The sequence below is a fragment of the Erinaceus europaeus genome, chromosome 4 (genome assembly GCF_950295315.1).
Source record: "Erinaceus europaeus chromosome 4, mEriEur2.1, whole genome shotgun sequence".
Taxonomy (NCBI): domain Eukaryota; kingdom Metazoa; phylum Chordata; class Mammalia; order Eulipotyphla; family Erinaceidae; genus Erinaceus; species Erinaceus europaeus.
In genome coordinates, this window is record NC_080165.1 from 100,898,318 (window position 1) to 100,924,787 (window position 26,470).

At 52.4% G+C, this 26,470-nt stretch overlaps 1 protein-coding gene and 1 long non-coding RNA gene across 14 annotated transcripts in view; one reads left to right on the forward strand and one right to left on the reverse strand.

Annotated features, from left to right (window-relative positions):
* PLEKHG6 (pleckstrin homology and RhoGEF domain containing G6) overlaps positions 1 to 17,167 on the reverse strand; it is an 18,851-nt gene extending 1,684 nt beyond the window's left edge. The window contains exons 1-14 of one of the 10 annotated variants that reach the window (XM_060190218.1): positions 16,841 to 17,161; positions 15,079 to 15,278; positions 13,993 to 14,164; positions 13,546 to 13,710; positions 12,965 to 13,060; positions 12,726 to 12,776; positions 10,867 to 11,016; positions 8,828 to 8,938; positions 8,598 to 8,747; positions 8,258 to 8,395; positions 8,016 to 8,135; positions 7,127 to 7,268; positions 6,921 to 7,036; positions 538 to 677 (exon numbers count right to left, since the gene is read on the reverse strand). In XM_060190218.1, the coding sequence (XP_060046201.1) occupies positions 538 to 677; positions 6,921 to 7,036; positions 7,127 to 7,268; positions 8,016 to 8,135; positions 8,258 to 8,395; positions 8,598 to 8,747; positions 8,828 to 8,938; positions 10,867 to 11,016; positions 12,726 to 12,776; positions 12,965 to 13,060; positions 13,546 to 13,710; positions 13,993 to 14,164; positions 15,079 to 15,278; positions 16,841 to 16,993 (1,904 nt within the window). In that variant the 5' untranslated portion in view covers positions 16,994 to 17,161. Of the gene's footprint in view, positions 1 to 537; positions 678 to 6,920; positions 7,037 to 7,126; positions 7,269 to 8,015; positions 8,136 to 8,257; positions 8,396 to 8,597; positions 8,748 to 8,827; positions 8,939 to 10,866; positions 11,017 to 12,725; positions 12,777 to 12,964; positions 13,061 to 13,545; positions 13,711 to 13,992; positions 14,165 to 15,078; positions 15,279 to 16,840 lie in introns of all 10 variants that reach the window. The other 9 variants (XM_060190214.1, XM_060190211.1, XM_060190217.1 and 6 more) reach the window with 9 other exon arrangements.
* The window catches only part of LOC132538128 (uncharacterized), a 78,039-nt gene continuing 66,453 nt past the window's right edge, over positions 14,885 to 26,470 (forward strand). For 3 of the 4 annotated variants that reach the window (XR_009549549.1, XR_009549548.1, XR_009549551.1), the window contains exon 1: positions 14,885 to 14,974. This is a non-coding gene — a long non-coding RNA (uncharacterized LOC132538128). Of the gene's footprint in view, positions 14,975 to 20,728; positions 20,761 to 26,470 lie in introns of those variants that run through there. The other variant, XR_009549550.1, reaches the window with a different exon arrangement.

Here is a 26,470-nt window from a genome sequence, read left to right on the forward strand (position 1 = left end):
GGGTGGGGTTGTCTTTCTCTCTCACTGAGTAGGCTGTAAGCCCTAAGGCATTTCAGTACAGGACTTGGTTTAGAACCTTGAATCCATCAGGCACTCAGGCATCCCCAGGTTCCTCTCAGAGAGTATCTTTCTCCCTCTCCTCTCTCCTTTTCCTTCTCCCTCCCACTCCCCTCTCTTCCTCCCTTTCTCCCTGCCCCTCCCTCTGTTATCTCTCTCCTCCCTCCTGTCCTTAACTTCAGAGCACCTCTGTGATTCTTGTGATTTCTCTGTTCTTTGGGGATCTGACCTCCCTGATGCCCACAGTGCCCACGTTCTGCAGATCCTGGAGTCTGTCCCTTCCACTCCTTGCTGACCCCTTAAAAGTTCCCCATGGGACATAGCAGGGCTGTAGTCAAACTCTTGTCAACCTGCAGCCTGGGTTCCTGGATCTCTTCCCAGATGCCACCTGCTGATACTGTAGTTCTACTGCTCAGCCTTGTGAGTCCCTCCACCCAGCACCCCAAATCTAGGGGACCTCATGGTCCCTGAGGCTCTCACCTCTCTTCTGTGTTGTTCTGAGAGCCCTCCTGGATGGGTGTGGAGGGCCTGGTGGATGAGGAATCCTGGTCTCGGTAGAGGGCCAGGAGCTTCCTCTTCTGCTCTGTGTACTCCTTCTCCTTCAGCTTCTGCAGGGCCACCTGGGGGGGGGGCAGGGTTTGGGGGAACTATTATGAAGAGCTCTCACTTATCCAGACACTTGTCATATTGTGGGTGCTGTGTTAATGACTTCATTTATACACATCCTCTTGTTTAATCTCCACCACAAGCCCAAGGTAGAGGATACCTCCTGCGTGTGGGGTATGCTTTGTACATATGTGGTTTCAGATAAAGAGACAGAGAGAAGAGGAGAAACCCCAGCAGCAGAGCTTTCCCTGGTGCCATTGTATCACCCATGTGATGGCAGGACTCATTCAGGGCAAGTCACCCTGCCTGGTGAGCTATGACTCTGCAATTCAGCATTGGGAACAGATGCCTAGGGGCTCACGCTTGTGCAGTTCTGCTACATTGCCTATCCTGCCAACAATTTGTTCCCTCAGTCTTTTTATTTTTTAAAAAAATTTTTATATTTATTTACTTTCCCTTTTTTTGCCCTTGTTGTTTTTTATTGTTGTTGTTATTGATGTCATTGTTGCTAGATAGGACAGAGAGAAATGGAGAGAGGCGGGTAAGATGGGGGGGGGGGAGAAAGATAGACACCTGCAGACCTGCTTCACCACCTGTGAAGTGACTCCCCTGCAGGTGGGGAGCCAGGGGGGCTCGAATTGGGATCCTTACACTGGTCCTTGAGCTTCGAGCCACATGCACTTAACCTGCTGCGCTACTGCTGGACTCCCCCCTCTGTCTTTTTAGACACACACACACACACACACACACACACACACACCAGAAATGTCCACCTATTTTCATCTCTGTCCATGGTGCTCTCTTTTGGGGCTAGGGATTGAAACCCAGGGCCTTGAGTATGGAAGGTGTGCACTTTGCTTGCCAAGCTTGAGCTGTCAGACTGCAAGTTGGACTCAGGCTTTACTGCTGGAAAGGCTACCAGCAAGCTCACCCCCAGAGGAGTGGAGAGGAAAGTTGTCTTCCTCTGCCCACATTCCCACAGAGCTGCCCTCAGGATAGAGCAGGGACTTCTGAGGGGGCGGAGCAGTGAACACACCACACATGCCCCTGAGAGGCCTGCCTCTTTAAGTTCAAGAGCAGGAAGCCACTGTTTGTCAAGGGCAACCCTGGGACAACACTGACTTGTAGAGGAGAAGCTGTAGAGGCAGGGCAGAGGGAAGAGGTGGCCAGGCCAGACCTTGTCCTTGTCAGAATACTGCAGTGTTTCCCAGAGAATGAGCCAGTACTGCCCCAGCCTCCCACCTCCCTTCCCTGGACTGTCCCCTCTTCCAGGAAGAGCCACCAGAGGGTACAGCTGGCACCTGGCACACCTGCAGGACCCCTGCCCCCTACACTCCACCCTGATTGGCAGAAGTTAAATATTTAGATTACTCCTCCCCCTCCCCTCCCGCGCACACACACAGTTTATGAGACCATAAACTGTGGCACCCCTATGGCACTGGACCTTCCCAGACCTTTCCAGAAACCCTGGGCAGCAGGGGAGTGGGGGTTGGTGGGAGCTGGGCAGGACAGCAGACACAGGGAGGGTGAGGAAAAAGACACGGGGCTAATGGGTCTAGCTCTTTCCTTCCCTCTCTAGTTCATGTCTAGACACGCCAGGGCCAGAGCAGGGACAGGATACCAGTTCTTTGTTTAGCTAGTGTGCTTGTTTTCCCCTCCCTCCCTTCCTTTTTTCCTTTCTATTTATTTCTCTTTTTCTCCCTCCCTCCATTTTTCCTTCCATCCCTTCCTTTCTCTTTCTTCCCCAGTGCTTTTGCTTCTAGTGGGCAACTGAACCTGGACTTTGGAGTCAGACTCTAGGACTCCCTTGTCCCCTGTCCCCTGTAGCCAGGCTGCTGCCCCCACCCCACCCCACCTCAGCCCATTTGTCCTGCTCTCTGAGTACACCCCAGCTGTGTTTTCTCCTCCCCATCTTCCCCCAGAGGCTTGTTAAGGGCTGGGAGGGGGTGGCAGGGGAAGAAGCAGAGGCAGAGGAGGGACATGAAAGAGTAGCATCTCTGATAAACTTGCCCCTGGCCCTGCCCTGGAAGGAGCTAGGACCTCAGCAGCAGGGGGCAAGGTGTCTGGAGAGCCCCCCCCAAATTCTTTAGCAACCCCAGGAGACTTTCTCAGCTTGGGTCAGAGGGAAGCCATAGCTGTGCTGGTGGTGGGCAGGTGGGAGACTACAACGACACCCCACTGATCAGGGTGAAGGCAGGGCTCCCCCAGGAACACCAGACCAGACTGGAGTCCCCTCTCCCTGCTGACTTGGGCCATGAGGGGGGCTCTCTAGTGAAGCCTCCCAATAAGGACAGGAAACATTTGATGCAGGGTGTTTTGTGGCCAGAACTGTCCCACCAACCTCCCCTCTGGCACTCAGGATGTGGAAGGGGCCTAGCCACCTGTCTGGTATTGGATCTGTCTGTCCTCTGCAGTACTCAGCTTTCTGGCTCTTCCTCTCTTTCCCTTTCTCCCCACACCCCCTCTTACTTTCTCCTGGTCTTCTTTCCTTCCTTTCCCTCTGTCATCCTTCTTTCTTTTTTTTTTTTAATTATTTATTTATTCATGAGAAATATAGGAGGAGAGAGAAAGAACCAGACATCACTCTGGTACATGTGTTGCCAGGGATTGAACTCAGGACCTCATGCTTGAGAGCCCAATGCTTTATCTACTGTGCCACTTCCTGGACCACTGTCATCCTTCTTTCTTTTTCTTCTTTCTTTCTTCCTCTCTCTCCATATCCCCCCCCCCCCCATATCCCCATATCTCCATATCCCCCCCCCCCCCCGTTTCTTTCTTCTTTCCCCAGAGCACTGCCCAGCTCTGGCTTCTGGTGGTGCTGGGGACTGAACCTGGGACTATGGAGTCTCTGGCATGAAAGTCTTTTTGCAGAACCACTATGCCGTCTCCCCTCCCTCCACAGCCACTGTCTTCCTCTGATAATGATAATGATAATGGCGTGTATGGAGGGAGCACTCATTAACTGCTGGCTCTAGAGTCAAGCACTTAAGAAACATGACTCTCTCAGCTCACCCACAGGGTGGCCCCATTGTCACTGCTGAACGAGCAGAGTCCCATGTGGGGACCAGATGGGTAGGTGGAGACTTGCAGGTGGGCTCCAGATCTGAGATCTCTTTCTGTCTCTCCTTTCTCTCTTCCCAACCCCTCCTACATCATGAGTAATTCCCAAGTTTATGATCTTTCCCCTCAAAAAGTGCATTTTCTCTTGAAGGTTACACCAACACTGCTGCTGGCCCCTCTGGGACAAAGCTAGCAGTAATAAGCCAAGAACCTCCGGTGGTCTGCTCTCCAAGGGGGCCACCAGGTGCCCCACTGCCCTCTACAGTCCACAGGGGGAGGGGACCTATGTCTGTGTGGTGATACAATAGGGGGCACTTCAGAGTTTCGGGGTTCTTTGTGTACTCTGAGGAGCAGAAGTGACCTGCTTTCCCAAGGCCAGAATTTTGCGTGGGAAGACAGCATAGTGACTCTGTAAAACAACAACAACAAAGAAGGCTCCGTCTCCTGCACCACCATATGCCAGAGCTGAGCAGTGCTTTGGAGAAAGAGAGAGAGAGAGAGAGAGAGAGAGAGAGAGAGAGAAAGGAAAGCAAGCAAGCCATTTTTAGTGGCCCTGGGTGGGATCAAAGGGAAGAAGGATTGAGGGAGGGGCTGTCACCTGGGGCAGGAAAGACAAAGGGAGAATGTTTTGACAGTGGGAGTGTGTAGTAAAAAAGTAGGATGCTTGCCAATAAGGGCTCCCCAGCTGCTGCCTGGGGTCCAGGAACTCTGCGCTTGTCTCTTTTTTTGTCTTCTGCTCTCCCAGGGAACCAAGCCTTTAGGGCAATGTGTTTGGATTGGGAGTAGGGTGGGGAGTGGTATAGAGAGAAGACCCCCCCCCCGCCCCGTTACTCACAGAGGACTGAAGTGTGTGTGTGTGTGGGGGACTGGGGGGGAGGGTCAGGATAGATGGGAGTCTATTCTCATCAGAAAACCCACCCTTACCCCAGCCCCCAATTCTGGCTTCCTGGGGACTGTCACACCAGGTTTAAGTGTCAGGAAGTAGCAGCCCTAGGGGGACTGGAAGACAGAACATCTTGGGGTGCCATTTCTCATCCATATCTCTCATTAACTCAGGGTCCCTGGTTCCCTAATTCCAAAAGTCCCAAGAAGATACCACCCCGTGTCTATCTTCCTCTCTCTCAGTTTCAAAGTATTTCTGGTTAAAGCCCAATATTCCCAGCCTGCCCCACCCCCTCAGGTTGCCACAACTCAACCAACAGGTTTCCCTTCCTGTGAGTGAGTGTGGGGTGGGGGTGGGGGTACACTTGCCTGGGTAGTCCTTCAAACAGGGAGCTTCAAGGCAGATCCTTTGCTTGCTGGGTGAGGGCACTGGGCACTTGCCTACCCTGAATGCTTTCCTCTGTGTCTTATATATCCATTTTGTAGTGGAAGTGGAAGCTCAGAGAGGCTATGCAACTCCTCCAAGGTCACACAGCTGGTCTGGACTAATGGTGCCTGATTTGCTTGCCTTCCCCTTGGCTCACCTGTGTCCCTCTTTAGTGCTTTTGTTCTCCCGCCTCCCACTGTCATGAATTGTGGACCCAGGGCATTTTGTGACTTGACTTGACCATCCAGGCCACTTTTCACTTGATGGTGGTGGGGAGGTGCCACAGTGCTCAAGGAAACTTTCCTCGGTTGCCCTAGCACCTACCTTGTGGTGCTGGGGCCTGGCAATGCAGGCACTCTGCCTGGTGAGCTATTTCTCTGTCCCCCCCTTTCTGCACTGTATCCCCTAAGGCTATGACAGGGAGCCCCAGGCTCTTAAGCCCTCACAAGCAGTAAGGGAGTCTCCTTTGGCCAGCCTCTATTCCCAGCACTTCCCTCTTGCTCTGGCAACCCCCCTTGCTCCAGCACCTCCCATGGCTTTCTGGTCAGTTGCATGCAGTCCAGGCCCACGCAGCCGCACTCCTAGATGGCTGGGCCTGCTGCAGAACCGGCCTCTCCTTCCCTGCTCACAGGGCCCTTTGTTCTGCATTCAATAGGGTCACTATTCCAAGCTCAGCCCAGGGGCTCCACTGACTCCTCTATGAGTGGTCCCCCATTCTTAAAGAGCCTCTCTTCACCCCTCTTTGTTTGGACAGTCACCAGTGGGGTCCCCCAGAAAGATACATGTCTGGATCCAGACTTTTAGGAGAAGGGGCTATGCAGTGACCCTGAACTAAGACTGCCAGGCCGAGTGAGGTACAGAGAGGGCAGCCCTGGGGAGAGAGAAGCAGGGACTAGGAGATGTTTTCACATACCAAGGGACACATGGAGCCAGCATTGGGGGTTGGAGGGACCACAAGGTGGGCTTCTCCCTGACAGCCTCAGAGAGGAAGCACAGTCCTGCCCATACCCTGACTGAACTTCTGGCTACCAGAGTAGAGGGGTGAGTATAGAAACCTGTGTGGCCTGAAGCCCCTTAGTGTGCGGTGACTGGTACAGCCCTGCCCGTCCCCTTCCTGCAGACCCACTCTGCCACTGTCACACCACCCTGTCCCACCACTCTCCTGCTGTCCCCACTTCACAGCCTCTGGGTCAGCTCTGGGGCAAAGTTCACATGCTGTGGCCTTGTCATGTCCGCCCCATCCCCCAGGATGCCCTGCTACTGCCATTCTTGATGCCCTCACTATACCCTAGAGCCAGGGCAGGGGGATTCTTAACACACAGAGGACACCTGCAGCTGCCTCTCACCTTGGTTCTCTGAGTGGAGTGTCTTCACTGCCCACTCACCCCTAGAATCCACCTAGACACCCCCAGCTCTACCCCCTAAATGGTGCTCAGACAGCATCTCCCATGCAAAGGCATTTTAGTGTACCCCATCTCTGCCCCAGCCCTTCCCAGCACCCTGGCTGGGCAGAATAGATGCCTCCCACCTTCCCACCCTTGACCCCCCTTCCACACCAGCTCTCACACTTGCCCTCACACTAACTTGCAGATCGAGGCTCTGTGTACATCCCACCATGATGGGAGTGGAGTCCGAACTCTCTCTAAACACTCAGCCGCCAGCTAGTGCCCAGGCCCTCAAAGCTTCCCAGTGTCAGCTGAACAAAGGGGAAACTGAGACGTGAGCTCTTGTAGGGGGCTGTAATGGACATCTGTGCTGAGGCCGCATCCCCCAGCTCATCTGGAAGGTTCAGGTGGGTTTGTGTTCTCATCTTGAGATGCTGAGGGCCCAGGGCTGCCTGGCCTCCCCTTGGTCCCAGACCCTCCCTTGGTCCCTGGGCCCTGGGTACCTGGGCCTGCTGTGTCTTGTCCAGCCAGCGTGTGCGGTCAGCGGCACTGGGACAGTGTATGGAGAGCGCGGTGGACAGGCACTGCAGGTCGCTGAGGTGGATCACCAGGAAGCTGCCTGCCAGGAGGAGGAGGTCAGCCCCCTGGGGCACCTTACTCCCAGGCCCTCCCCCCAACCCTGTCTGGTATGACCTGGGGAATGACCTACTGGGGTCTCGGAGTGGCCGGCACACCAGCTTCTCCAGCATGAGGGGTGGGCGGATGACCTTGGCTTTGTTGGCCTTGTCGGCCTTGCGCTGGGGCTTGGTCACCAGCAGCACATCGGAGAAGAGGAACAGGTACACGTCCAGCTGGGGGGCGGGGAGCGTGTGTGCACCAGAGGGAGACAGGTGTCAGCCAGAGCAGGGCTGGGGGCAAGGCTGGGGCTCCCCACACACCGGGGACAGTGAGCCGGTGGGTGGGGTGTGGGCCAGTGGTGCTGCCTCCCTATCCACAGGCAGAAGGAGGGCTGGGACAGGGTCACACACAGTCAGAGCCCAGTTAGCACCAGGTATAGACAGACAGGCAATCTCTTCCCATTCCAGCCTTTCTAACTTTCAAACAGTCTCCTACTATCTCTCCCTCCCTCCTTCCTTCCATCTGTTTATTTATTTGTTTTTTTTTCTGCCACCAGGGTTATTGCTGGGGCTTGGTGTCTGTATGACAAATGGGGGGCACTTTTTTCCTTTTATTTGATGGGACAGAGGGAAATGAAAAGAGAAGGGGAGATAGAGAGAGAGTGACAGAGAGACACCTGCAGCTGTGCTTCACTGTTTATAAAGGGTCCCCTCTGCAGGTGGGGGACTAGAAGCTTGAACCTGGGCCCTTGTGTATGATAATGTGTGCGCTCAGCTAGGCACACCACCGCCCAGCCCCTCCATTCCTGATAGAAGGTGAGAGGTAGGCAGAGAGGAGAGAAACGGCAGCACCACTCCATAGCTGGGGGCAGCTGCTCCCACTTGGTGCTCCCACTTGGAGTGATAATGGGTGAGCCACCTCCTAGTCCCTCTCCCTTCTTCCTCTGCAAGCCCCCCCCCCCCCCGCTGGGCCCCTCTCACCTTCCCTTCCCGACCCTCCTTCACTCGCACGGGCCCCTCCAGCAGCAGCTGTCTGGTGTGCTCTGGCGACACCCCCACCATGGGGCTCATCAGGTCCAGGTTGCAGAAGGGGCGCAGGCTCTGAGAGACAGGTGAGGGTGAGGTGGGTGGGGCTGTTCCCTCCTACCAGCCTGCTTTCCACCTTCCTGGCTCCAGTGTCAGCCCCACCTCTCCTCCGCTCCTTGCACTCACTGCTCACTCACCTTCTCCACCTCCTCACTGGTGGGCTCCAGGACCTCGTATGGCCCCAGGCGCTGGGCCGCTGCCACCAAGCTCTCCTGTTCTTCGCCCTGGCGGACCTGCTTGTTGATGTGCTGCAGGAAGGACTCCACGGCTGCAATCTGGGGGGCGGGGGAGGGGGCAGTGGGCTCATGGTGGCAGATCAGCCCCTTCCCCCATGCACCTCCACTCCCTTGGGGTGACATGGGACAGAGCCCCAATGCCACACCATCCGGTCTGTGTGAGAGACCCACCTGGAACCCAGCCCCTGGAGCACCCACTTGGAGGCCAGGGCATCCTCTCACCACCCCTCCGGGCACCCACCATGGAGGCCAGGGCGTCCCGAGCACGCCCCCCGGACGTCCTCTTGAGCACGGCCCGCAGCAGCAGCGGGTACTTGGTGATGCGCTGGTGTGGCTTGATGAGCAGGTCCCCTAGCATCTGCCGCCCAGAGCGCTTGTGCTTCTCACACCACTGCCAGGAGGGAGCGAGGCTCAGCCAGGGACCCGAAGGCCCCGTGGCTCCATCCCAGCCCGGGCCACCCCCTCTCCCACCTGCACGAAGCTGTGGAAGAGAGGGTTCCTGTCCTGCTGGTCCCGGGCATACGCCATGGTCCGCTTCACTCGCAGGCAGTATTCAGTGTAGGGCTGGAAGCGCTGGCTGAACTAGGGGGACGGGTGTAAGGGTGAAGGGTGGGTGGGGAGAGAGTCCCTCAGGGGTCCTGGGTGCAGCTCCTGCTAGGAGACTCTCCCCCTGCAACTCCAACTCCCCAGACTGCAAGGCGGAGCTGAGTGAAGCTGCAAGAGCTGAACCTACTGCCCTCCACCTCCAGCCCCTGCTGTGCCCATATGTACCCATATAGCTGCTCTGCTCTCACTCTCCCACCATGAATAATTCAGCCGGAAAGTTTTCAGGACTCTGCAGGTCTCATTTCAGCTGAGGGTGCAGTGGGGCCCCAAGGCTGGCCTGAAGCTCCTGGGCCACTGCTTATCCCCCTCATCTCTGCAGAGCCCACATCTTCCCGGGTCTGTTACACTGCACCTTCAGGCACTGAGGAGCTGGTTCAGGTTTGAGCCCCTTGTCCCCACCTGCAGGGGGAAGCTTCATGAATGGTGGCGCAGTGCTGCAGGTAGCTCTCTTTCTCTCCCTATCTCGTCTTCTCCTTCCTCTTCCCCTTCTCTATTTAATAAATAATAAAATACTTAAAGAAAACATTAAAAAAGTAGACCTCTTGCTTTCTCTTAGCACCTGTGTCCATGTTCCTGGGGCACTATACACCATCTTTCTACACCCACCACCCAGAAAGGAAATCCTGCTTGAAGCCTGGCGGATTCCTCACTTGACCTTGCTCCTGCCTGCTTGTCAGTAAATACCTGTCCCAGAACTGAAAGCTTGTAGTTGATAAGAGTTTAACTGGTGGGTCTTGAAGATGGTTCACCCCATAAAGCTCATGCTTTACTACACCCAAGGACACAAGTTCAGGTCCCCAGCCACCACATGGAAATGCTGAGTACAGGGGAAACATTATGAAGGATGAAGCAGTGCTGTGGAGTCTCTGTCTTTCCCTCTCTGCTTTTCACCCTTTGGCTTAAACAAATTAAAACAAAACCAAACAGGGGTAGGAGAGACAATATAATGGTTCTGCCAAAGGCTCCCATCCTGGGGCCAGGCAGTGGAACACCTGGTTAAGTGCACATATTACAGTGCTCAAGGATCTAGGTTCAAGCCCCTGGTTCCTACATGCAGAGGGAAAGCTTTGTGAGTGGTGAAGCAGGGCTGCAGGAGTCTCTCTGTTTCTCTCCCTCTCTATTTCCTCTTCCCCTCTCAATTTCTCTCTGTCTCTATCCAATAATAAATAAATAAATAAATAAAGATTAAAAAAAGGATCTTCATCCTGAGTTCTAAGATCCTGTGTTCAAGCCTCTGCACCACCATGAACCAGAGCAGAGCAGTGCTCTGGTGAATAGAAAGCAATAACAAATACACAGACACCCAAAAACAAAAAAACAAAATCCCACAAACCAGACAAACAGAAAACAGTTCATGGGGAGTAGTGGACTCATGTAGGCATGAGACCCAAATAAGACAAATAAGTGGTAGTAAGGAAATAATGTTTTTTTAATTTAAAAATTTAAAAAATTAAAAAATTAAAAAAATAAAAATATTGAGTATTCATTTATTTTTTCCAGAACACTACTCAGCTCTGGCTTATGGTAGTGTAGAGGACTGAACCTGGGACCTCAAAGCCTAAGGCATGAAAGTTTTCTTTGTTCATGGTAATGTGTAAGCTCAAGTGGGTGCACCACTGCCCAGCCTCAAGCAAGCTTTTTGCATAAGCATCATGCTATCTCCCTGACCCCAAACCACAGAATTTAATCTTAAGCATTTACTTCATAAAGGACCCCTAAAAACCACAGGGCTTTCTTTGTGGGGACTTGCATGGAAGCTAGGGAGGTCTTTCATGTGTGCCTGTGCTGGGACCTGCACTTCAGGATCTGCTGTATTAGGGCATTCTGGCAGACCTTGTCTGTGATGGGACCCCTCTGGGCCTTCCTGGGCTGCCTGTGCCCATGCTGTTTTTGTCAAGTCTCACCGTCAGAAAGCCATCATGCAGAACAAGGGGGTCCAGAGGCTGGCCTGAGGCTCGTGTCTTCTCCAGGGTGGGACCCAGCACCTCATCCCAGAAGCTGCGGTGGGCACGAATCAAACTGGGGACAGTTCCAAAAAGGGTCTCGACTGACACCTGAGGGAGGAGGTTGGGAGCATCTGGCATTCAGGCCTGGGCTCTGGAGCTGGGGTGGTGGGGTTGGGTGACATGGTCCACTGGTCAGTGGCCTGGATGATTGCAGGGCTCTGCACACACCCCCCCCCCCCCATCACTTCAGCAGAGCAGGGGCCTTGCTGGGCTGAGGGCAGAGCACAGGATGAGAGCAGAGATGCAGGCCTGTAGTCTGCCTGGGGTTTCAAGCAAGAGGGGGAATAGAGAATGGGGTGTCCTAGAAAAAGGGGGGTTGGGGAGGTAGCTCATCAACAGAGCACCTGCCTTGCATGTCTAAGTCTTGGGATCTAGTCCCGGAGCTGTGTGATGACAAGAAAGACAGAAAAGAGACTGTAGAGACAGTTCACAGGGGAGAGCACTATGCACACAGCCCCGGTCCCAGCCTCCAGTGCCACATGGAGGTGCTAAGGCAGAGGAAGAAGATCCAGTACTGTACTGTCTCTTTCCCTGTCTCTCTCTCTCTCTATCCCTCTTCTTTCTCCCCCTTTTCTCTCTCTTCTCTCCCTTTCTCTCTTTCCCTTCCATCCTCCCTCCCTCCCTCCCTTCCTTTCTCCACCAGAAATACTGCTAGGGCTTGGTACTTGCACAAAAAATCCACCACTTCCAGTGGATTTTTTCCCTTCTTTATTTTTGATAGGACAGAGAGAAATTAAGAGGGGTGGGGAAGGTAAGGAGGGAAAGAGACAGACACTGGCAGCACTGCTTCACTGCTCTCGAAGCTTCCCCCTTGCAGGTGGAGACTGGGGGCTTGAACACAGGTCCTTGCACATGGTGACATAGGCACACTGCTGGGTGCTCCACCATCCAGTCCTTGTGTCATTTTTTCTTTGATTTTTTTTTTTTTTTTTGCTTCCAGTCATTGGGGCTCAGTGCCAGCACTACGAATCCACTGCTTCCAGTGGCCTTTTTAAATTTTCTTTTCATTCAATAGGACAGAGAGAAATTGAGAGGGGAGCGGGAGATAGACGGAAAGAAAGATACCTGCAGAACTGCTTCACTGCTCGTGAAGTATCTTGCTGCAGGTGTGGAGTGAAGGCACAAACCTGGGTCCTTGCCCATATCCTTGTGCATAGCACTATGTTCACTTTACTGGGTGTGCCACTGCCTGGTCCACTCATTATTTATTTATTTGACTGAAGAAAGGGCCCAGGAGCAGTGAAATCATACATGCATGAGGCCCTGGCATTGTAAAAACAGATGAAAAATTAAAAAAGAATATGGTAATGCTTTGGTTGCTTTTTCCTTTTTCCTCTCTCTCTCTTTACAAAAAGAAAGACAAAGAAAGGAGAAAGAAAGAAAGAAAGGAAGGAAGGAAGGAAGGAAGAAGAAAAAAGAGAAAGGATGAAAGAGGGCTGGGGAGACAGCATAATGGTTTTGCAAACAAACTTTAATTCCTGAGGCTCTGAGGTTTCAGGTTCAATCCTCTATCAGTCAAAACTGGTCTCTCTCTCTCTCTCTCCCTCTCTCTTTGCCCTCTATCTCTCTTTCACTAGATATAAATAAATTTAAGAAAGAATGAAATAAAGAAACAAAGACGAGAAGAAAAGAAAAACAACAAATGGGGCAGTGGAAGTTCAGACAGGAGACAGTGTGGGGGTGCTGTACCTCATATTCCCCCAGCCCTCCCCCAGGGCTCAGCTGGAAGGTGTGGGGACCCCTCCTGCCCCACTCACTTCTGTCAGCAGGTTCACTCTCTGCAGGTTCAGCAAGCCGGCTGCCAGGAGCTGCCCGTGGGACAGGTAGTTTCAGTGCCCAGCCCAGCCCTCTGGCACCCCTCCTGCCCACTGCCCTCCCCAGGGTGCAGGTCTGAGCTGGGGGTGGGGGATGCCACTTCTCTCCCTCTCCCACCCAGTGCCCCACCCTGTTGGCTTGAGCGTGGTGCTGGGGGTGAAGGGGGCTGAGGGGTGCTCACATCAGTCATGATCTTGAGCTTTCGCACGTAGATGAGCTCTGTGGTCAGCAACTCCCACAGCGCTTCCTGCTGGTGGCAGTCATCCCGACTCATGTCCTGGAGGTGGGGGACAGGCTCTTCAGGTTGGGGGGTGGGGCAGAGACAAACAACATGTGCTGGATGTGCTGGGTCTCCTACCTAGGAGACCTTCCAGCCCTCCAGTTTTGAAGATTCTCCTTCCTTCCTTCCTTCCTTCCTTCCTTCCTTCCTTCCTTCCTTCCTTCCTTTTTTCCTTCCTTCACTCTCTCCCTGTCTTTGTTGTAGAGACAAAGAAACAAGGAGAGACAGAGAGAGAGAAAGAGACACAGAGAGACAGAGACACACACAGAGAGAGAGACTGAAGCTTCCTCCAGTGGGGGCTGGGTTGGAACCTGGCAGTGCCCATGACAAAGCAGTGCACTGCCCAGGTGAGCTGTTCTGCTGCCCAAGGTGGTGTCAAGGCCATCTGTTCTGTAGACTAGCCTGCCATGAATGGCCAAGCTGGGAGGTGATCCCATCCAGAAGTCAGTCCCAGAGCACCTCCCTTCATCCTCCCTGCCCACCTTGTGCCCGGGCACCAGCTCCCTCCAGGATTTCTCGATGCTCAGCCCAATGTCGCCGCCCTCCCCAATCTCCCAGCGCCGCCGTTCTTCAGGGGGCAGGCGGGGCATCCCGAACATGCTGAAGGTGTGCAGCCTCACCTCCATGTCGTGGGCCTTGGGAACCTCCTGGAGGTACAGAGGTTCCATCTTGGGCACTGGCCACCCTGGCCCCAAGAGGGGTGCCTATCTGGTGGTGGAAGTAGTCTGTAGGGCTGAGCTGGAGCAGGGACCATGAGGCCTGGGGGACAGGGAGGAGTGGGGGACAGGAAGGCCTAGGACTGGGACAGCTCTGGGCGTATGGGGACACTGAGAGGCACTTGAGTGTCTGCACACAAAGCCTTCACAGAGGGACCACCCAGGTTCTCAGATCAGAGGGGGCTTGGGCAGCTCAGGAGAGAAGTCCCTTACCTTGAGTTTGGGGGAGTGAGGTAGGGGTCCCCCCAAATAGTTGCCATGCCTCTTGTCAGGCTCCGACTCCTGAAGCCTCAGGGGAGACAGGCCTCGGGCCTGGGCCACACCTTTGGTAAAGTTCTGGAAGAGGCCAGGGTGACTGGGGTCCTGCTGGAGGAGCAGGGGAGCTCTGGGGAGGCAGTGGGGGACCTGGGCAATGACCACCTCCTGGCCCCCTCCCCCAGGGTACATCAGAGCATTGCCAGCTCATGCTCCCCTCAAACTAGTCCGGCATGAGCTGCCCCTGCCCTGAGTCATAGAGGCTGCTGCCAGGGAGCTGGGCAATGCTGTGCCAGCTGGCTGCCTGGGATAGGAGCACAAGGGAGCACAGGCAGGCACAGGCCCCCATGCCTGTCCACTCTTGCTTGGCCCACAGGGGCACTGCACCCTGGTTCAGGCAGCCCCCCTGCTCTGAGCAACACAGGGTAGAGGACCCCTGCCTGGAGACTCTGTCTTTCCAGATGGGAGTGGCTGCCTTCCGTGTGACAGATGGAGGCCCAAGCCGCCAGCCTCTTCTTTTGGGCAGGCAGGTGCAGGCCTGGTGACATTCCTTGAGCTGCCTGTGGCCTGGTTTACCCCATGTACTTCCTAGTCTTCTTTCCCGCCCTTGGCCTGGGAGAGTTCCTGGCTGGCTGTCCTTTCCAGGGACAACTCCCCCTCAGACAGGACAGGGACACCCCAGCAGGAAGCAGCTCTGTTCTCACGGGAGACCTGGAGGCTAGAAGCCAGACCACTGGGCTCCCACACCTCCTTGCCTTGGTCAGCACTGGAGGTGGGCCAGGAAGGGAGGTGGGTCACCCTGAACCTTTGCTCTTCCTCCAGCTGTGACTCAGGCTGGGAGGTGACTTCCCTCAGCTCAGGTCCTCAGACACACCTCCTCCAGCTGACTGGGATGGGTGTGGAGCACTGCCTGCCTCTCCCTCCTAACCCAGGAATGAAGGTAAGGGCAAGGGCTACACTGACTGCAGGGGGCAGAGGCGTGAAAACTGTGTGCCCCACCTGCTACCTCGCCCAGGTCAACTGAGGGGCACTGTCCACACTCACCTGGGCCCGGCCTCCTGAGGGGGAGAGACGGCCAGCTGGGCTCTGGCCCCGGTGCCGCCCCCCATAGGTCTCAATGCGGGAGGCCACCAACCCCTGGGGGAGCCCCTCGGCTGGGAACCCAAAGGCCCGCATGCCTTCTGGCCTGGGTCACTTCCAAAGGGCCATTGCTCTGCCGTCCAGGATGAAGGGGTACCCCGACACTAGAAAGAGAAAATGAAGAGATGGAAGGGCCAGCACTGATCAGGGAGGGGAAGGTGGTGGGTGTGTGTGTTTGGGGGCACTGATGGTTTGCCACTTCTTGGGGGCAAGTATGTACCCACATGTTGGGGAGAAAGTCCCTTGGAGACAAACCTCCTCCCTCCCATGGGGGTGACTTCATGGTCTAAGTACCCACACTAGCCTCAGGGGATGCTGTGACCCTGAGCAGCTGGGAGCAAGGGTCACAGAGAGGGCCCTGGCTTCCAGGAGCCTTGAGTGGAGGGATTCCCAGGGTACCCACTGCCACCCGCCTTTTCTCTGCAGAGGCTGGGAGACACTACCAGGGAAGGGCTGGGTGTGGATGGGGGTGTGAGCTGGAGACAGCAGACCTGTTACCTGTTTTTGTGCACCCAGAAAGCTAACTATTTCATACTTGTTTTAAAAGGTGAAGAAAAAAGGGGAGTTGAGCAGTAGCGTAGCAGGTTAAGTGCTGGTGGCGCAAAGCATAAGGCCCAGTGTAAGGATCCCAGTTCAAGCCACCGCCCCCCGCCCCCCCCACTCCCCACCTGCAGGGGGGTCGCTTCACAACGGGTGAAACAGGTCTGCAGGTGTCTTTCTCTCCCACTCTCTGTCTTCCCCTCCTCTCTGTCCTATCCAACGACAATGACAACAACAATAACTACAACAATAAAACAACCAAGGGCAACAAAAGGGAATAAATAAATAAATATTTTTAAAAAGGTGAAGGCAAAAAATGGAATGAATAAGAATCCCTGACATATAAAAGTTGAACAGGGCTGGGAAGATATAGCATAGTGGTTATGCAAAAAAGCCAGAGGCACCAAAGGTTCAATCCCCACAACTACCATAAGCCAGAGCTGAGCAGTGCTCTGGTGTCTCTCCCTCTGTCTATATATATCTTTCTCATTAAAATAAATCAGATTTATTTAAAAAATTGAATGGGACTGGGGAGATAGCACAGTGGTGATGCAAAAAAGTCTTTCATGCCCAAGGCACTAAAGGTCCCAGGTTCAGTCCCCACATTGTCATAAGCCAGAACTGAGCAGTGCTCTGGTAAATATTATTGTTAATAATAAAATAAAATAATTAAATCAAATGGGGCAAGGGGACAGCATAAACTGACTCTCATGCCTGAGGCTCTGAGATCTCAGCTTCAATCTCCTCCACGATCACATGCAAGAGCTGAGCAGTGTTTTGGTAAAAAAAACAAAAAGAAAAGAAAAAGAAAAATAAAAAAAAAAAAAGAAAAGAAAGGAAGAAAATGGTAGGAAAGGTACATTCCTGTGCCCATAGGGTTTGTCTATGACAGTTCACCTGCTGGTTTCAGCAGGGAACTTACACGCCTCAGAGTCTCACATCTGTCCTCTCTGGCCTTTTATGGGGTCCATTGCTCACCATGGTCTGGCAGTTACCCCACCAAGTGTTAGTGGCATCTACCTGGTCTTGACTGTTTGGTCCTCCCAGACCTCCGGGAGCACCTCTGTGTCCCAGGAGCCATGTATAGGGCCCCATCCCTCCCCCCAACCTTGCAGAGAGGACTCACCCTGGTTGTGGGCAAAGTCTGGAGAGGAGAGGTCCCTTGGGCAGGTAGGTGCTGGGGTCCCCTCCAAGTGAGTCCAGGCAAAAGGTTCAGGGTCGTCCAGACTTCACAACAGTCCTCCCCGCGAGATCCCTGCGTCTCGGGCTGGCTGCCCATCCCGCCCCGCCCCGCCCCGCGCCCTGGCCTCACCTGTGCGGGCAGGTGTGTTGCGCGAGCCTCTGGGATCCGCTCCCGGCTCCCCGCTCCCCGCCCGCGGGGTTCGGGGCTCCCAGCCTGCCAGATCTGGGACCCCGGGCAGCCGGCAGGACGCGGCGGGGCGGGCAGCTCTTGGCCCGCGGAGGGGGAGGTACGCGGGCTGGCACCGCCTCTCTGCGCGGGGCGGGCGTCCCAGGCCTGGGAGACCCAGACCCTGCGAGGGTGCAGGACAACCCCAATCCCGGGTCAGCGGGACTGAGGCTGCACCCCTGAGCTGAGCACGTCCCACTGGACACCCCACCTCAGGTCCGGGGAGACTGGCAGACCCCACAACCCCAGGGGTAGGGGGGAGCCCACCTGGCTTTTGCAGTGCAGCCAGCCACAGGTACCTTGGTCCTTCTCGGCCCGGAGACCCCCTCCCACCCGCGCCCGCCCCAGACTGACCGCGTGACCCTCAGAAGGGGCGCAGGGCTTGGGCACCCTAGGACGCTTGGGCCACCCTCTGGCCATGGAGTCCAAAGTGTGGCCCTTATCTGAGCTTCTCGGGGCCTGGCCATGGCGGTGAGGCCTCGCTGGACTTTGCCTTGGCCCTGGATCCATGCCTGGGGCAGCACTGCTCTCTTTCCCCGGGGCTGGGAGCGGCGGGCTCCCCAGGGAACCTAGCTTGGCGACCCACCCCTCCCCACATACACACACTGTTTGCTAGAATGCCAGCCTTGGGGATGAAGGTGGCGCTTTAGCTAGAGCACCAGTTTTGGTGTCTGAGGCCCAGAGCTCCATCCTGGGCATCGCTCATGCCAGTGCTGCTCAAGTTCTGAGAAAGGAAGAAAGAAGAAAGAAAAAAAGAAAGGAAGAAAGAAAAGAAGGAATAAGAAAGAAAGGAAGAAAGAGAGAAAGAAAGGAAGAAAAAGAGAAAGAAAGAAAGAAAGAAAGAAAGAAAGAAAGAAAGAAAGAAAGAAAGAAAGGTTCAAGCCTGGTGTCCCCACCTGCAAGGGGAAAGCTTTGTGAGTGGTGAAGCAGTGTTGCAGGTGTCTCTCTTTCTCTCTCCCTCTCTATCTCCCCCTTCTTCTCAATTTCTGGCTGTCTCTATCCAATAAATAAATAAAGATATAAAAACATCTAAAAAGAAAGATATGCAAAGAGGACTCTCATGCCTGAGGCACCAAAGGCCCCAGGTTCAATCCCCAGCACCACTATAAGCCAGAGTGGAGCAGTGCTTTTATAAACAAATAAACAAACAAACACGGTCAAAGTAAGTCAATAACTTCTTGAAAATACAATAAAATGCACTATTCAAGGAAGGGCTTTTGCCAGGGGTGGCATTAAAGTGGCCACCTTTTTACACCTCCCAGCCAGGACTGCAGCACGAGGTGCTGAAAATCAGGGATGCTTGGTCAGTATTTATTTATTTCTCAAAAGATCTTATTGATATTATATTTATTCATGACCTAGAAGGAAAGGGAGAAAAAGAACTGGACATCATTCTGGCACATGTGCTGCTGAGAATTGAACTTGAAACCTCGTGTTTGAGAATCTAATGCTTTATCCACTGTGCCATCTCCCAGACCACAAGGTCATGATCATCTCACAATCCTCAAGCCACAGAACCTGCAGTGGGGGATGAGGCCTGTGGTCTCCTGCCTGCACTCTGCTGAGCAGTGAGTGATATAACTCCCTACATTAAACAAAAATTATGGTGGGGGGGAGAGGAGGATGAGGAGAATCAAAGCATCCCTTTGGCACTTATGAGACTGAACTCAGGACTTCATGCTTGAAAATCCAATGCTTTATTTACTGCACTACCTTCAGGGCAACATAGCTCTGGAGAGCTCTGAAGTTACTTTCTTTTTTCTGTCACCTGGGGTTTACTGCTCCAAGCTGACTTCTTTCAGAGAGAGAGAGAGAGAGAGAGAAAGAAAGGGAGAGAGAGACCACAGCACAGAAGCTTCCCTTAATGCGGTGGGGGGGGGGAGAGAGAGAGAGAGAGAGAGAAAGAAAGGGAGAGAGAGACCACAGCACAGAAGCTTCCCTTAATGCAGTGGGGGGCAGGCTCGAACTTGGGTGAACTTTTTTGCTGGCCCTGCAGTTACTCAGGAGCACAATTTCACTGGGGCAGGGTCTCTGTATCCCAGAGTAATAAACCCATGGGTGACCGGCAGGGGTCCAGCCCTGGCTCTGGCGGGGAGGAGCCGTGTTTGGAAGAGGTGCCTCTTCATATGCTGAAGTCTGACTTTGCCTGCCAGCCTCATGTTTATCCTCCCAGGCTCTCTTGAGTCTGCTCTTCTGTAGGTTGCTCTGCTGGTTCACACAAGCTCTAAATTTTTCCTGCCTTCCAGTTGGTCAGTGTTACTGTCATGGGGGAGAGAGAGAGAGAGAGAGAGAGAGAGAGAGGGAGAATAGTAGCCAGGAGGGAAAGAAAGAGCTATTAAATAGGAGCTGGTGATTACTAGTTGTATTAAATGACACCCCAGAGAGAGTTGGTGTGAAGGGCCCCTTATTTTCTCTTCCCAGAGTCTTCCAGGAGGTGAAAGGAGGAGCTAGTGGGAAACTGACCCAGAGAGAAAGCAGACAAGCCTGGACTGACAGTGCCTAGGGGTGAGCTGGCTCAACTGGCCCAGCAGACCTGGGAGAGTTAACCCTTTCCCTCTCCCCAGGCTGAGATACCATCCCCACCCTCCATGCCCTGGGGCCTGTCTTCAGTTCTGGGAGGAGAGCTTCTCTGGGGAAGCTGGAGACTCAAAGAGGGAAGAGTAGCCTGCATCCTGCAGGTGGAGAGGTGGCAGGACACTCTGGCTCAGGGTCCCACCCTGCCTGCCCCATCAAAACCCTGCAGGAGTGGTGTCTCTGTATGAGGGGACTTTCTGGACATGGTGGGAGTTGGGGGTGGGGTGGAAGTCCAGGCATCTTGAGCTCTGCCAGACCCTCATTTCTCAGGAAAGGGCCAGCAGAGCTCCTGAGATGTGAAAGAGACCAGTAGCAGAGAGGCAGCGCATGGGAGTGGGGGTGAGAAGAGGAAGCTGTGTGTATGGGGGATAGATTATGTGAGGCCGCTTAAGCCAGCAGGCCAAACCACTGGCACAGCTGTTAGTGCCTCCTTGTCCCTCTCCAGCCTCCCTTTCTTCCTCCCACCCCAACACCCTTGTCATGGGGTCAGGACTCCTTGGTGCTTGGTGCTAGGAGTGGACAGAAGGTGAGAGGCACAATCCCAGTCCTCCTACAAGAGACAACCTACCCCACACCTGGGCTGGGGAGATAGTGTGGTGGCTCTGCAAAAGGACTTTCATGTCCTAGTCTCTAAAGGTCCCAGATTCAATTCCTACCACCACCATAAGCCAGAGCTCAGCTAAAATCAGACAGTCACACACCGAAAAAACCAAAGAGCCCCTGACCTCCAGATGCTTGACAGATGAGGAGACAGAATATTCACACACACACACACACACACACACACACACACACACACACACACACACACACACACACACACACACACCACACATTGGGGATGAAACTGTGTAGGTACATTAGAGGTACTAATGACCACACCAAGAGTCCAGGAGGGCTTCATAGAGGAGGCAAACTTTGTGGTAGGACTTTTGTTTTTATTCATTTCTTACTATTCTTTTTCTTTCTTTTATTTTTCTTTTTTCTTTTCTTTTGTTTTTTTAACCAGCTCAGCCCTGGCTTATGGTGGTGTGGAGGATTGAACCTGGACTTCAGAGCCTCAGGTATGCGAGTCTCTTTGCATAACCATTATGCTATCTACCCTGCCCATTATTATTATTTTTTCCCAGAGTAGTTCTCAGCTCTGGTAAATGGTACAGGGATTTGAATCTGGGACCTCAGAGCCTGAGGTGTGAGAGTCTTTTTGCAGAGCCATTACGGTCTCTTCTCCAGGACCTAGATGATGAACAGGAGCTGACTGGGCTGAGAAACAGGGAGGTAATTTCTGAAGGAGGGAACAGTTGAGACAGGCCCAGGGATAGTGGCTCACCTGGACAGACAGTGCACCTGTGCCAACCACATTCAAGCCAGTGCCCCTCCCCACTGTTCTGGGTGAGCTTTGGTGCTGTGGTGTCTGTCTTTCTGTTACTGTCTATGAAAAGTTGGTTTGGAGTGCTGAAGCCCCATAGACAACAAGGAGAGAGAGAGAGAGAGAGAGAGAGAGGAGTACTAGAGAGATAGCTCAGAAAGTAGAGTATGTGCCTTGCACTGTGCATGGCCCAGGTCCTAACCTCAGCACCACATGAAAGGTGTTTAGGCACCAGAGGAGAATTAAGTGCTGTAGACTCTCTCTCTCTCTTTCATCTCTCCATAAAAACATACATACACATGTCTATATCATTTATATCTGGTGGAAGCAGATGGGGTGAATGAGTAGAAGAGGAACTAGAGGCCCCAAAGTTTGATCCACCTTCCTCGGATTCTTGAGAGATATGTATGTGTAGTCAGGTGTCTGAATGTCACTCTCCTATTCTTGCCACTATCAGTTTCTGGAGATGTGCATATGTGGCACTTACGTGTGTGTGTGTGTGTGTGTGTGTGTGTGTAAGGTGTTGTGGACATGACACGGAGTCCCCCACCTGTGAGGGTGCTCCCCAGTTCTCTCTTCTGTGAAGTCTTCATGAATGACCGGGATGTGTCTGTTGAGAATGGTCCCTGGAGGTGCTTTACTTCTTGGATTTCTGCCTTTGCCCTGGGATGCAATTAGATTTGAGTTGGAATAGCACAAGAAGTACAACTTTGGGTTTGAAAGCATGAGGTCTTGAGTTTGATCCCTGACACTACATGTGCCAGAGTGCTGCTCTAGTTCCTCTCTCTCTCTCTCTCTCTCTCACCCCGTCTCTGTAGCTCATGAAATTAAAATAAATCTGAGGGGCAGGGGGAGAGAAAGAGATTGAGATTTTGAGATCTGATTTGGCATGTAGGACCAGGAATGATGAAGTTCCAAATCCTGGCCTTTTTTAGCTTAGTGGAGACATAGCTCTCCTCCCTTGTGTGAAGGCTGGCGAATGGCCCCGGCTCTGCCTGTCCCCTCCCTCAAGGCTGTCCCCAGTATCTGCTTCAGTCAAGGGGCTCTGATCAGTGAGCTGGAGTCAGTAATCTGCTTTCTATACCTCTGCCGGGCTGTCATGTCAGCCCAGGGGTGATGCAGAAGCACATATACCTGTGGCTCAGAGAAGGAGAGATAACTCATATGGCTTATCATGCCTGCAGTCCAGCTGTGAACCCTGGCACCACATGGGAGGTGCTTTGTCACTGGAGGAAACTGGTGCTGAGGTGTCTCTCCCTGTCTCTATATTCTTGTTTCTCTGTCTGATTGAAAAAAAATGGCCTGGAGAAGTGAAATTGTGCCACACACACACACACACACACACACACACACACCCCAGAGAGATTTTATTTTATTATTTTTTATTTTACCTCCAGGGTTATTGCTGGGTCTTGGCGCTTGCACTATGAATCCACTGCTCCTGGAGACCATTTCCTCCCCATTTTTGTTGTCCTTGTTGTTGTTATTATTGTTGTTGCCGGTTAGGACAGAGAGAAATGGAGAGAGGAGGGGAAGACAGAGAGGGGGAGAGAAAGACATCTGCAGACCTACTTTACTGGTTGTGAAGCGACCCCCCTGCAGGTGGGGAGCTGTGGGCTTGAGCCGGTATTCTTACTCTGGTCTCTTGGTGGGGGTCCTAGCTCTTCATGCCATGTGCGCTTAACCCACAGTGCTACCGCTCAACTCCCCCCCCCCCCCGAGATTTTAAACATGAAGATGTGGTTAAGAAGCTTAAGGAGCTTGTGTGTGTGTGGGGGGGCATAGTTCAATGTTTGAATGTAGTATATTTTGCATGTGTGAAGCTCTGGAATCTGGCCACAGTTGGCAAATCACAAGGACCGGTGTAAGGTTCCCGGTTCGAGCCCCGGCTCCCCACCTGTAGTGGAGTCGCTTCACAAGCAGTGAAGCAGGTCTGCAGGTGTCTATCTTTCTCTCCCCCTCTCTGTCTTCCCCTCCTCTCTCCATTTCTCTCTGTCCTATCCAACAACAATGACATCATCAACAACAAAAATAATAACTACAACAATAAAACAAGGGCAACAAAAGGGAAAAAATATTAAAAAATTTTTAATAAAATAAAAAAAAATCAGTGGCCTGGGAGGTGACCCAGTGGATAAAGTGTTGGATTTTCAGGCATGAGGTCCAGAGTTCAGTCTATGGTATCATAGTGCCAGAGTGATGTGTTCTCTCTCTTCCTCTCTCTCTCTCTCTCTCTCTCTCACCAATACTAATAAGTAAAATAGAGGCCAGGCTGTGGTACATCCCACAGAGCACACACAGTACTATGTGCGGGGACCTGGGTTCAAGTTCCTGTTGTCCATCTGCAGTGGGAAACTTCACAAGTGGTGAAGCAGTGCTGCAGGTCTCTCTCTCCCCTTCCCCCCTCCTCTACTCCTCCCCACTGTCCCTCCCTCTCCCTCTCCATCTTCCCCCTCAATTTCTGTTGATCTCTGTAAAAGTTATATACATCCTTAAAAAATAACTGAAATTCAAGTTTGGGGTCAAGTCCTTGCAACTGTCCTTAAAGCTTGAGCTGCCTTACACCTATGGCCCAGTCAGCTTCTCCTCACTCTGTGGCTTCTGCCATGGAGTCACGGGTCCCAGCCAGTCCCTGCTGTAGCATGTGCACTCCAGGCTCCTTCATTGCGGGCCCTGCCTGTGCCAGCTTCCCCAGGAGGACACACCCACCCAGCCCAGGACAATGGGCAGAGGCCATGCTCTCAGAGCCCAGACCTGTGCACCTGCCTTAAATCATTACTTCTCATTGCACGTAACAACCTGGCCTTTCAGGAAGTGCTTTCTCATCTCTGACCCAAATACCTCCTGCTCAGGCTTAAAGGGATCACCTGGGTCTCTCTTTGGGTGGTTGAACCATATTTGAGGAGTTGAGCAGTCTCAAAACTCTTGGCTCCTTTTCTTATCTTGTTAAAAATTTGGATTTACTGGGCTTAAACAATTTTTTAAATTATTTTTGTTGGTGTTTTTTGTTTGTTCTATTTTTTTTTTTTTTAGAATTTTTATTAGACACAGAGAAATTGAGAGAGAAGGAGAGATAGAGGGAGAGACTGTTGCAGATCTACTTCACTGCTTGTGAAGCTTTCTCCCTGCAGGTGGGGACTGGGTTCTTGAACCCTGACCCTCGTGCATGGTATCACGTGCATTCAACTGGGTATACCACCTCCTGGCATGATTTATTTCTTTATAAGTATGAGAGGGAGTAAGAAGGAGAGAGAACCAGAATATCACTCTGGTACATACAATATCAAGGATCAAACTCAGGGCCTCATGCTTGAGAGTCCACTGCTCTAGTCACTGCACCTCCTCCTGGGTGCTGCTTGAGAGAGCCTTTGGTGCTCCCAGGAGCCTCCAGACTGCAGCCTGCAATGATCAGTGAGGACAGGCGGCCTGTGTGAGTCTCCACCCACTTCTGCAGGATCCCTACCCATCCTCCTGAGACCCACAGCCACAAGGATGTGTTGTCCTAGCACTCACTCACATCTGTATTTCCAGACACAGGTGTGCTATGCTGTTCAGGGCTCACAGGTGTGATACTCAGGTTTAGGGCCATCTCCTGATTCCCTGCTGGAGCCTTTGTGTTTAGACAAGCTCTTCACAAGGGTTTGTGTTTATAAATATACTTTAATGAGTTATTTAATAGTGATTGATAAGATTTTTACAGTAATAAGGGGGATAGTTCCATACCATTTCCACTACTAAAGTACCCCACCCCTCCCCAATGGTATCTTTCATAGTTCTCCCAAGGTCAGAGATATTTTTTCTTTTTCAAGTTTATGTGTTTCTGTTCTCTATATTTTACATATGAGTGAAATCATCTTGTAATTGTCCTCCCTTACTGACTTCATGAATCATAATCATGGTCAGTTCCATCTATTTAGTCTGAAAGGACACATTTTAGTCTCTTTTTTTTTTTTAAACTGCTGAATATATGTCCCATTACTTTTTTCTTTTTATTTGTATTCATAAGACTCAAACTAGTATTTAAATTTTATTGTTAAATGATTTTCCCCCCTCCTAACTCTAAGTATTACTCCTAGGTTCCACCTCTCCCTAATATTTTAAACTTTTTTAAAAAAGATTTTATTTATTTATTTATGAGAAAGATAGGAGGAGAGAAAAAGAACCAGACGTCACTCTGGCACATGTGCTGCCGGGGATCAAACTCAGGACCTCATGCTTGAGAAACCAACGCTTCATCAACTGCGCCACCTCCCAGACCACATATTTTAAACTTTTAACCAGGAAAATGAAAAGACATGTACCAGAAAAAGCCCTTTGGGCAAAGATGGCTGGCCCCATATGAAAGTTGACATCCATGTTTATTCACTTCTTCTCCTTCTCCTCCTCCTCCTTCGCCTCCAGGGTTATTGCTGGTGCTCGGCACCTGCACTCTGAAGCCACTGCTCTTGGAGGCCGTTTTTTCCCACTTTTGTTGCCCTTGTTGTTATTATTGCTGTTGTTAGATAGGACAGAGAGAAATTGAAAGAGAAGGGGAAGACAGAAAGAGGGAGAGAAAGATAGACACCTGCAGATCTGCTTCACCGCTTGTGAAGTGACCCCCCCTGCAGGTGGGGAGCCGGGGACATGAACTGGGATCCCTACACCGGTCCTTATGCTTCAAGCCATGTGCTCTTAACCTGCTGAGATACTGCCCGGTCCCCCGTTTATTCACTTCAAAGGCTCCACCTTCATTTCTGCCTGGGTTTATTTTTTAGGGAAAGACTGACTAGACTTCTTAGAGGTTTCAGAGTCACAGGAGTAAAATGAGACTAATGGGACTAAGTTTTAGGGTAATGATATAATAGTAGTTAACTTCTTAGGGAAGTAATCATTGTGTCCAAGGCATAATTAAGCACTTGACAAGTTCTAGTTCATTTAATCCTCACAAAAGCTCTGTGAGGTGGTCAGGATCCCTCAAAAATAGGTGAGGCAACAGGTGCAGGGAGGTTTTATAATGTGGTGAAGATGGGCGAGTTTGTGTGGGGAAAAGAGCTTGGGGTTGAACCCCAACTGGTCTCACTCCAAAGCTGACACCTCTCACCAGTGTCCAGTGGGGAACAGAAGGGCTCGTGTATAAAGTTCTGACACTCGGCAAGGAGGCAGAGGAGAGCAAACCTCCTTATTAGTTCTCTGTTTTCTTCTGTCTGTCATTTGAGCTTCATTGCTCTAGGTCAACTAGATAGATAGAGAGGAGAGACACCACAACATCCTCCAGTGGAATAGGGGCTAGAACTCAAGCCTGGGACACACGCACATGGCAAAGCAGGCATCTTCCTAGGTGAGCTATCTCTCCTTGCCTGCCTTCCTTTTATTCCTCCCTCCTTCCCCCTCTTCCTTCTCCCTTTTCAGTGCCAGAGAGGAAGCCC